This window comes from Notolepis coatsorum (genome assembly GCF_963971535.1).
Source record: "Notolepis coatsorum genome assembly, chromosome: 1".
NCBI classification, from domain to species: domain Eukaryota; kingdom Metazoa; phylum Chordata; class Actinopteri; order Aulopiformes; family Paralepididae; genus Notolepis; species Notolepis coatsorum.
In genome coordinates, this window is record NC_140165.1 from 110226459 (window position 1) to 110238262 (window position 11804).

An 11804-nucleotide genomic window follows, 5' to 3' on the forward strand; every position below is an offset into this window, starting at 1 on the left:
AGCACTCTGTCAATTGTAGCGATTGAAACAGATTCAATATTCCCAAAGATATTGTCATCCTCTATAACAGCGCTTTGTAGCTCTCTCAACCTTATGGCATTGTTTGCAATCACCATTGCACAAATGGCTTCCTCTTGTTGCGGAGTAAAAAGGGGCCCTCTTCCACCTCTACAAGGTTGTCTTGCAATCCTATGTGGTGCAGAGTAAAATTACAGTAATGTACAGCAAACATGAGATATACTGCTTTACAGTAACCCATAACTGTAGTGTACAATAACAGTGCTTCCCACTTGTAAAATGCTGCAGTACAGTACCATACTGTAAATATGGCAAATCTTTACTGTAACACTACTTTACACTACAATACAGTAAATCTGTGCTGCAGTAAAGCTGTCTAAATGTAAAATGTAAAAAGTGACAAGTTCTTGTCCCACTGCAAGCTTCATGTATGACACAATGGCAGTAGTGCAGTGCAGATTGTTTAGTGCTGAATTACTGTCCAGTATACACACCTGCTCTCCTGATGAAATGTTTGAATACAGTAATTTTATTTACAGTGGTTCTCTCAACATTTGGCTGCACCCTTCAACCAGCCTCAGCCATTGTGAGGCCGTGAAGATTGACAGATTTTGACAACTAGTTCGACATTTTTGTATGTAATGACTCAAGCAATGAAATGAGGACTATTAGTTTTATAGGGAATGACTATTCAGCAGTCATAAGTATAGTTAATTTTGACTGACATGACATAAGCAAATGATAATGTCATAAAACAGCAGAGAATTGTATGAAAGCAATTGATGCATGTCCAAAAGCATTTGCAATTTGTTCGGAGGAATGAGAAACTGCTACTATGATGTGCACAAATGACTAAATGTTGTGGAGGTTGAACTAACAGTTATGAGAACTTTAATTCTGATCAGAGAAATGCACCAAAGCAATTGAGAAAAACTGTAAACAAAAACAAAAAACAACTCAGCCACAGGTGTAAGTATGCCTACTGACTGTCCACATTGCTTTCCTCTCTAGATGCAACAATAACAGTCTATCCATACAACTACAGCTCCCTCCTCTCTCCGCCAGTCATCTGATTCTCTTCCTGTTGTGAGGAAAAAAGTCACCAACCAAACCCCACCCTCTCTACTGACTGTAATGGTGCGTTTGGTCGGTCCTCATCCACTCGTCAAGTCGGGAATGTATCATGTGACCAAAGGTAAATACGAGGTGTTCGGGTCGCTAGTTAGGTTAATAAAGTCAGGACCAATCGGATGCCAGGCAGCATTATTTCTTGATGCAGGTGGTTTGAGAAGATTTGGAGGAATCCCAGCATGTTAAAATTATATTTAGATTAGATTAGATTCAAATGATTGTCATTAATACAGCACAATGGGCCTGGTCTACAAGATACACTACACGACCAAGGTACCCATGTACATGTCAAAATACTTCCCAAAGGTCAGTGAATACCCTGATCACAACACCAGAGGGAGCTCCACAAATCATGTTAAACCCAGATTCGGCTCAAACAAGGGACTAAACACGTTTAGCAATTATGCCACATCAATGTGGAACGCCCTACCCAAAGCTGTAAAGGAATGTGAATCACTACCCACTTTCAAAAACACTCTCAAAGAACACCTACGGGAGACTGCAATTCGAAACTGGCCCATGTAAATGTCCTAACCCAACCCCCTCCAATGTACAGTAAATTACCAAGTATGGTTGTCAATATTCAAATGTACAGTTTTGCTTGTACAGTTCTACAGTGTTTCCCACCCACCCACCCCTCCTACCCAACCCCCACCCCACCCACCGAACCACCTCCAATGTACAGCCCCCCCCCCCCACCTACCCAACGTACAGTTTTTACGTCAAATGTATATACTCTTTTCTATACTCTTTTTGTATCACAAACAGTACTGTATTTGCAAATCTGGTATGTCATAAATGTATAGATGTAGCAGTACTGTCTATCTGTATGTCATGTATGTCATATATGTCCTGATTAATTGAAAATGGGGGACCCTGATGTAAACAAGACGAAAGTCTTTCTGATTGATTGAAAACTTTATTAACAGATTGCAGAATGGGGACAGCACAGTACGGCTCAATACATACAATTGTTAAGGGGATGCAGACCAGAGAAAGACTTTCGTCTTGTTTACATCAGGGTCCCCCATTTTCAATTCATCGTAACATATATGACAAACTCTGGTCTGCATCCCCTTAACAATTGTGTGTGTATTGAGCTGTACTGTATTGTACCCATTCTGCAATCTGTTAATAAAGTTTTCAATCATCAATCAATCAAACAAACAAACACAGTACAACGAAAATAAGTTTGGCATCCACAACCACAACCAGAGTGTACATGTAACAGTAAAGTGCAATAGCAATATATATGTGCAGGTGATTAATTAAACAGGTGATTACACTTCTGATTATGTCTCGTGATACTCCATGTTCATAATAAAGTATATGTGCACGTGCACCACAAAACGTCAAGATTTCCGACTTGACGAGGAGCGACCCAACACTCCATGAGCCTGGCTGGCGCGCACTGCCGCGCAGTGGCTGGAGATGTGGACGAGGGAGGAGGACTGACTGACTGACTGACTGCTGGGTCGAGGACGCGCCTGTGTGATCTGTGCGATGGAGTTATTGCGCTGTTTGGATATCGACAATAATGACATGATGATGCGTCGCCGCGCTTGGAATTGAACCACGGCCGCCGCGCAGTTTAATTAAACACGGGGACGCGACGTTTCTTTGGTGTGTTTCTGTCGGGAAAGTAGCAGCACGCGTTGGAGTGACCTTCCAGAAACTCGGGGCAGTTGCAAAAGTTATTATTATTAATACAAGTCCAACTACAAAAGAAACATTGTTTATGTTTTTCCCCCACCGGACAAGACCGCAAAGTAATGGATGATGTTTTGACCGTGATGAGGATCCCGGGGTGTTGTTGTTGGTGACGGGACACTGCAGAGTTTGGGTCAGACGCCGTTATTCGAGATGTGGGTTTATTAAAACGCGAGTCGGTCACAGACTCACACAGCTTTGAGACTTCAAGTAGAAACACGGGTTCGCAGGGACTGAATGGTCCTTTCCTGCTATTCTTCTCGACTTCTCAGCGTTTCCTGCTTATGGTGGTGGTCACTGCACTTAAAGGCTAAAAATACAGAAAACTCTGTATTGTATGTAAAAAGGACAACTGAATGCGGGAGTGTTCCCTTGGATTTCTAAACATTGTACAACTGTACAGGTGTTACTTTTTAACATTTGTATTAGACTTTTTAATTATTTTTTTTTTTATCTTTGATCAGAATGAAATTAGTGCCCCCCCCCCCCTTTCAAATGAGGACAAACAGCTAATTATTTGATTATAATTATGATTGTGACTGTGTGCCCCAATTATAGGCGGTAGCAGTGATAATGTGCTCAAACCATGTGTTTAGAAACCACACAGCACATCAAATGAACAGAATGCAATCGAGTGGAGACGGTTCTGCCTCTCGGAGCTTTGAAACACTTGGCAGGATCGTCCACATTAATTGCTTCTGTCCGATAGTCGCTATTTCGAATGGAGACTCATGCATTCGATGTTGAGACAAGCTTTTAATTCCATTCATTTTGAGTATCCTGTGGCCTGTTTGTTAGTCGAGCCTTTGAACACATTTCATTGGTCCCTGATGAGCCAACAAGAAAGACAGGAAAAGGAGAGAGGCGCAATAAAGTACTCTTTTGTACTTTATTTTCAAACCCGTGGGCTACCGAATCGGATCCAGTAAAAAAAAATCAGCTCGAGGCTCCATGGAGCCGCTGAAGAACATATTCAGCCGCGGCCCGCTGTCCAACTGGAAAAACCTGGATCAATCGCAGAAGGGGAACTTCGCAAACCCCGTGTGGACGGCCCTGTTCGACTACGAGGCGTCCGGCAAAGATGAGCTCACCTTGCGCAAAGGTGACCTGGTGGAGGTGCTGTCGCTGGACACCGACATATCCGGCGACGACGGCTGGTGGGCGGGCAAGGTCAACAACAAGGTTGGCATCTTCCCTTCCAACTACGGCTCCTTCAAGCCCAATGGATACGGGAAACTGCCCGGGAACGGAGTGGCGGGGGAGCTCGTCCCGGCCGCGGTGGGAGCGTTTGAACCCGAGGCCGTGGATTTTCGTGAACTGAGCCTGGAGGAGGTCATTGGTGTGGGCGGCTTCGGCAAGGTGTACCGCGGCACCTGGCGAGGCGGTCTGGTGGCCGTGAAGGCCGCCAGGCAAGACCCGGACGAGGACATCAGCGTCACGGCGCAGAACGTGCAGCAGGAGGCACGCCTGTTCGCCATGCTCACCCACCCCAACATCATCGCCCTCATGGGGGTCTGCTTGCAGGAGCCCAACCTGTGCCTCATCATGGAGTACGCCTCCGGCGGGCCGCTGAGCCGCGCGCTGGCGGGCCGCCGCATCCCGCCACACGTCCTGGTCAACTGGGCCGTGCAGATAGCCAGAGGGATGCTCTACCTCCACACGGAGGCCATCGTCCCTGTCATCCACAGAGACCTCAAGTCGAACAACAGTAAGTCAACAGATGTGCCCGTGTACAAAGTGACAACCAGGCTGTAAACACCTGGTACGTGAGATATAGAAGTAGACTAAAACAGGTTTGACCGGGGCGGTCAGGTGGCGTAACGGAGATTGCGTTCGTCAACCAACCTCGGAGCGGCTGGATTCGCCTGTTCGAATCCAGCTCCCAGCTCCGGGGTTGTCACCAGCTTGCTTGGCTGGCCGTTCACACTAATACAATTGGCAGTATTAGAGGGGGGGAGAAGCTGGCGGGGTGGGTCCGGGTCGTTGTAAACAGCGACTCCTACAGTTCGGTTCGGGGCGCCTGCTCAGCGTGGATAGGATCTAAGGGGGGTAGTGTGATCCTTCCACACGCTACGCCCTCTCAGTGAGAGTCCGCGCTGCCAGGTGAAAAGAAGCGGTTGATTGGCTGGACGTGTGTCGGAGGAAGCACGTGATAGCCTCCACTCTCCCAGACCGACTGTGGGGGGTAAGTGCGCAGCGACCAGGAAGGGGATTGGGAATTGGCATAACGACTAACATTGGGATGGGAGAAAATCAGAGGAAAAAGGAGGGGGGAAAAGATAAAATAAAAAAAAACAATAAAAAAAAAACAGGTTTGACCGGCTATTATCCTTAATAAATCACTGGAATTCCCCTGCCTCTGTGGCTCAGAGTACCAAGTCATTCATCTAAAACCTATGCCCAGCCTGGCAGTTCTCCATTGAAACGGTTGAGAGAGCACTGACATATTCAACGGGGGTTCTCTTAGGGTAAAGCAAGGCCCGTAGTATCCAAGGGACATGGTGTACATATAGCATTTACATAGGCAACCCTTTGTGACGGCAAGACGTTGCCTCGAAACAAAGGCAACGTTATTTCCCTCCGTGAGAGTATCTGCTCTAATAGTTTGAGAATCGCCCAAGTCCAAAACGTCTCGTGAATCAGGGAAATTCAATTGTAACCTTTAAATAAAAAAATACAATAAGTCTTGATGCAGATATACTGTCGTCCGTGGGGTGATGCAGTGTAGCAACGCGATCCATCTTATTTACGAGTTTCTATCATGGTTTAAGTCAAAAGAACACCAGGGGCGTTGAGTGATAGGTATTATGACAAGTCATTGTTTGAGATAGTGGTGGTGTTGCTTCATACTCAATCATGTGATCTGGACGCTGTTAATGTTGGGCCAGGCCACTGCGTAGCATGCACGACAACACACAGACGGAATAAACGGATCAGCTTGACTAGCAAAGGTCAGGATTTGCATTGGGAACGTTTCACCTCACACTTTTGGACTTTGAATCTCTGTGGGGGTTGTCTGTGTGTGGGAATGACTTGTGTCAGGGTTTTCGGGACGCTACCTTCGACACGTAGGCACCAGACCTTGACATTAACAGAGCTTGACAGAGGATCCCTGTCAGTGGCTCCTGATCTGCAGTTCTGAGTGTGTTTTCCTGCTCGGCAGCCCCATGGCCTCTGAAAGAACTCCTCCACCTGTTCTAACCCTCACCTTCAAGGTTCCACGAAATACAAGATACATCCACAGACTTCGCTCTTTTTTTCCATTCTTAATGGGAGAATTGAACGACACCACACACACATTCCATAGGGTCCTGATAATGTGGGCCTTGATGGTGTGAGTGCCAGGAGATCTCTAGACTCTAAACTCCCAATTTCAAGGTTCGCTTGAGTTCTAGGCGTTCCCTTTTTCAACTTTTACTCGAAGGGAGCCTCTCTGCCGAACTCCCCTTCAACACATTCCACCATCTAGCTCAGGGTTTCTTAACAGGGAGTGTTTGGGGGGCGCTGTGTGCAGAATTGTTGAAAGGGGGTGTTGAGATGCTCAAAGGGGGGCACTAGTTTATTTAATTTATTTATCTTAAAAAATAATAATAATATCAGAACAACTTCACTGGAACAAAAAAAAAACAATGATAAAGATTTTATTGGGTCGCATTGTTAGAAGCCTTTATTTGAAACACAACACTGACAGGCTTAATTGACCCAATAACAGAGCCTAATAGAAACTTAATTAATGGCTGAGAATTTCATAAATACACATGATGAACAGAGAATAATCATAATTGAGAGCTGAAAATTAAATTCGCATTCAGGGTGGTTATGGAACACGGACGTCAGATAGGGGGGTGTTGACCCAGAACAGGTTGAGAACCACTGATCTAGCCAGGGGTGCGTTGCTCATGGGACGGGGAAGCACGCACACACACATGCACGGATGTGCACGCGCGGGCACACTAGTGATGTGACGATTCATCGATTTGCATCGGTGCGCCGCATAAACGTTCACGATGCGAGTGCACCGGTACAATAAGTGCGCTTCGGCTACAATTCAGGCTGAACTCGCGATGCATCTTGTTGTAGCGTCTTTGCATCGGTCAAACCGATGCATTCATATAATTTCCTCTCATCCACTTCTGTCAGCAGTGCACTGTGACTGCACACAGGACACAGCAGATACTATTGCTTCGCTACTACAGAAGGCGAGAGCCGCGTCACAGTTATCAACAACAAACAGTGGAAGTCGAGGAGGAGACATGAATAGAATTGATCAACATGGCTAACGCTAGTAGCCTCTGGCTAAACTAACTAACTAAGATGCAGATTGACTCTGCAACACCAGTTCCATTAGTGAGGAGGGGGGGGGGGGGTATATTGAAGACGCTTGACAACAGGTTCAAAGATAACTTCACATTTATTGGCAATTCGTTTCCTTATATCGCTTCCTCCAGCAGGTTCCAACTGTGTTGACAAAATGCAATCCTGCTCAGCTACGGAGCATCAGAACGCTCAATCTCTCTCTCTCTCTCTCTCTCTCTCTCTCTCTCTCTCTCTCTCTCTCTCTCTCTCTCTCTCTCTCTCTCTCTCTCTCTTCTCTCTCTCTCTCTCTCTCTCTCTCTCTCTCTCTCTCTCTCTCTCTCTCTCTCTCTCTCTCTCTCTCTCTCTCTCTCTCTCTCTCTCTCTCTTTCCCCCCCCCCCAAGAGAGTCCACCAGCAGGACCACTGCACAAGCAGCCCTGTATTGTATTGTTTGTATATTGAGCAGCGAGGAACAGGTTAGGATCTGGGAAATTCATATCATTCGATCACAGACATCTTGGTCGCAAACAACAGGGGACTGTAATCAAACAGCATTTGTGACCAAAGACAATTTTTTTTTATATCTTGTCACAAAATATTCAGAATATTTAAGTCTTATGAAATATATATATATATATATATATATATATATATACGTATTGTTATTGAAAAGTCTTTCTGAAGTTCACAAGTTCTCCCCCCCCCTCCATATCGCCAAGCCCTGTGACACAATCTCTCTCTGTGGTGGGAAGATGGTATCGCTTCTCTCTCTCTCTCTCTCTCTCTCGCTCTCTCTCTCTCCCGCGTCCTCCTTGCTCTTGTTTTCTTTATTCTTCTTTGAATCTTTGTCCCTGGCTTGCCCCGGCTTGTCTCCCTACAGCTATATACCTCTTGTTGTGTTGCCACTGAGCAATATCCTGTTGTGAAGGAGAGAAGAGGAGGCGGATGGGGGGGGAGGGGTGGGGGTGGTGTTTTAATTTAAAAAGACATTCAGTCTATATTCATTTAGCAGTTGTTGCACCAATGGGTTTTGTGAAAGCAAGCAAAGAGAGGCTTGTATCCTATTCAGGCAAACTACGTCCACGGTCCAGCAAGAACATTTAGGACGGAACACTTTTGCGACAAATCTAACCCTCAGTATCTCATTGGATACTGAGAAACGGATCACGTGTGTTGCCACCACGACACCCTTAAAACCCTTTCAGGCACACGGTGTTGTGTGCGAGATGAAACTTTGAGAACTGAACGTGGTAATAACGATGTAGCAATGGCTACCGGTCATTGAGACCCGTGGAGTTGCGGAATTCTGAGAAAAAAATACAAAAAGCATACACTTGAAGCGGGCTAAATAGTTTTTAGTAATAGTTTTAGTAATTTCTTTAATCGTTGATTAGTTATTATCGCTAGGAAGGCCTTTGAAACAAGAGCCAGAGTTTCAGTAGTGTAAGAGTTACTAACCAGAGGAGCGCACTGGCCCGCATGGAAGATACTGCTTAAATGGGAACGTTTGAACTAGAAAGTGCAGGGAAACACAGAGAGAGAGAGAGAGAGAGAGAGAGGAAGACCTTGGATGCGGGCCAGAGGCCATAACTGGAATTCCACTGAAAGTAAATAGCGAGCCGGGGCCCGGGGCACATGGTACCCTTCCTTCTCCCTCTTTTCCCTGTTCCAGAGTTTCCCATACATAGATCTATCTATCGCCCGGTCCCACCACGTTATCAGACACACAAGCAAGTCGATTTATTTTCCCTAAACTGACTAAATAAGTGGAGGAGCACCCATACCCGACCAAGTACTTCCTGTTGAGTACTTGCCAAAATGGAGTACTGATATAAGTACCTGTTAAAATCTTTCTCGGCTACTCGATTCTTTTAATTCAGTTTTAACTAGGGATGTCCGATATTATCGGCCTACCTATATTATCGGCCGATATCGGCATTAAAATGTGATATCGGAAAATATCGGTATCGGTTTAAAAAATATTATAAATTAAATTTTTTTTCATTTCTATAACCTTTATTTACCCAGGCACGCAAGTAAGACAAATTCTGATTTTATTTATTGTCAAAAGTATGCATAATGTTGTGTTAATTCCACAACAAGAGATATGTTATGTTAATAACCTGAAATTATTAAAAAAAATGGGGGAGGGGGGGGGACCCTGCATATATCGGTATCGGTTGATATCAGTATCGGAAATTAAGAGTTGGACAATATCGGTATATCGGTATCGCTGCACGTGAGCGCGCGGCGCATGAGCGGGCGGTTTTGACGTGAGCGAGGAGTGGGTTTTAAAATGGGTCGGCGCGACGTCCGGAGCGAGAGTTCTCCTCCGCTCCAATCCACTCCGGGCCGCTCACAGTGGTTTAACACTGATGTAATATACATGTAGTACAATGCCAAAGCAACAGATGGCGATGTACAAACATGAAGGCCATTTTCAACCAATGAGAAGGGTGAACCGTCACTCACATCCTGTTAGAAAAGTATATGACGCCATTGTTGTTGTCGTTAGCTTACATGCTAACGTTAATGGCAGCGACCATAGCATTGTGGCTAGGCTAGCTATCATCGCTTAGTAGAGCTAGTGAATGGATAAACATGTTATTTAACATTGCAGAATGGGTACAATTACAATACGGCTCAATACAAACAATTGTTAAGGGGCCCAGGGGGTGTAGACTGTTGTAGTTTGAGCTCATTACACCATGCTTCAAAGAAAATAAAAATCTGCCGAGCAATGTGGAGGCGGGAGCGCTCGATTCAAGGTGAGCGGTGAGCGAGCGGAGAGTGACTTGGGGGCGGGGTCAACATGAGCGATTTAGCGGAGCGGAACAAGTCGTCTAGAGCGAAGAGCGGATTTCACGCCTGCGCCGATCCGCTCACGGGGCTGGACGGTATCGGTAAAAAGCCAATATCGAGCATCCCTAGTTTTAACCAAATACCAACCTCCCATTTTTATTATCATTCGATAGCATTGTGCTAGTATCTGTGACATTAATCAATACAGAGTACAAGTATTTTAGTCTGGAGGGCGGCTGGGTGGCACAGCGGACATTGCGCTCATCACCAACGCAAGAGACACCGGGTTCGACTCCGGCTGTCGGCGTTGCCTCCGGCTTGGGCCAGCCGTCTACTAAGTCAATTGGCAGAGTTAGCGGGTGGGAAGTCGATGGGTGGTAATCTGGACGTTGTGGACAGCGACTCCAACAGGTCGGTTGGGGACGCCTGCACAGCAGAGACAGGAAATGGCGGGGGTAGTGTGAGCCTCCCACACGTTACACCTCGCCAATGAGAGTCCGCGCTGGCAGGTGGAAAGATGTGACAGGCTGCCTCCTCGTGTATCAGGCTTCTATCCTCCCTACAACCGGCCAGTGGGGGGTATATGCGAGCAACGTTCAAGACAGGGGAGGTGAGAATTGGCACAGTGGAGCCACACGGCTATCACCACACAAATAACCTAACAACCTTTGGAGACACTGTCAAGTCACCGTTTTTGTATGTGCGGCGCACTGCGCGTGACACAATCCCAACTCAACACACTCCTGTCCCGATTATACCCACCACGCATACAAACTCATGCGCTCAGTCGCCCGATCTGAGATCTGACCTTTACTCGGCTGGCCGTCGACACAAAGCCTCCATACACCCGTACAAAACAGGTATCGGCGGTGTGCGCCGCACAGCGTCTCTAATCTCACATACGCTTTAGTTGGGAACACTGGGAAAAGTGCCAACCTAAGCATTGGTGGAGTCGGAACTCTGAGGCCCTTTTTTTTTTTTTTTTTTCTCTCAGGAAGACGCCACAGTTAGATCTTGGATCAACATGTCTTTTTTTCTTTTTCTTTCCATGAGCGAACAAACATCTGATACATCCTCACTGCCTGCCGGCCCCCATCTCCCCCACTCTGCAGCCCACTCAAACATCCCCTGTGTTTGTGTGAAGCTAGCTGCAGTCGTCTACCCCGCTAGTGCTGCACGTACACGCACACACACGCATACATATATACCAGTACACTCTCACACCCATCAACATTCTCCTGTTCAGTTCAGTTCAGTGAGGGAAGGTATGAGGGCAATTTAAACATGTCATCCCTCGCCGGTGGCACGAAAGGTATTTATTCGAAGGAAATAAGGGCATTTTATGCGCCTGATAAAGTCTGGAAAATGCAGCCCGCATTTTGCCGTATTATTATCTTTAGCTGAGTCGCTAAGTGAAGCGGTAACCGTGTCCACCTCTAGCATTAGGGAAATGATGCTGTGGAGACTGTACATCAGGCCATGTAAATTCAGTCGTTATGGTGTCAATGATGCTCGACTATCGCAGCCTGTTTGTTATTCAAACCTTTTATCGACCGCTAGCTCTCTCTAGGCATCTCTCTATATATATATATATATGTTCTCCTGAAGAAATGGTTGCAAACTGTATATTGTATGAAACATAATTACTTCCATAGGCCCTGTGTCTATTGTAGGAAGTACGAGGTCTATGGACTGTTTGATAACCACCATGTACGGTTTTGTTGATATTCCTTCAATAGAACATGTGAAGACACGTCTTGACTTTACCAGCTAGCCAAATGGGACATGAATTGTGTTTCTTTGGAAGGATACATCAGTGTGTTGGAGCCTGGCGAGCACAGTGCTGCG

General features: G+C 46.1%; 1 protein-coding gene across 1 annotated transcript in view; it reads left to right on the top strand.

Annotated features, from left to right (window-relative positions):
* The first annotated feature begins 2567 nt into the window (after positions 1-2567).
* Positions 2568-11804, top strand: part of LOC311247390 (mitogen-activated protein kinase kinase kinase 11) — a 132319-nt gene continuing 123082 nt past the window's right edge. The window contains 1 exon segment of the mRNA XM_084337772.1: positions 2568-4567. Coding sequence (XP_084193898.1) covers positions 3811-4567 — 757 coding nt within the window. The 5' untranslated portion in view covers positions 2568-3810.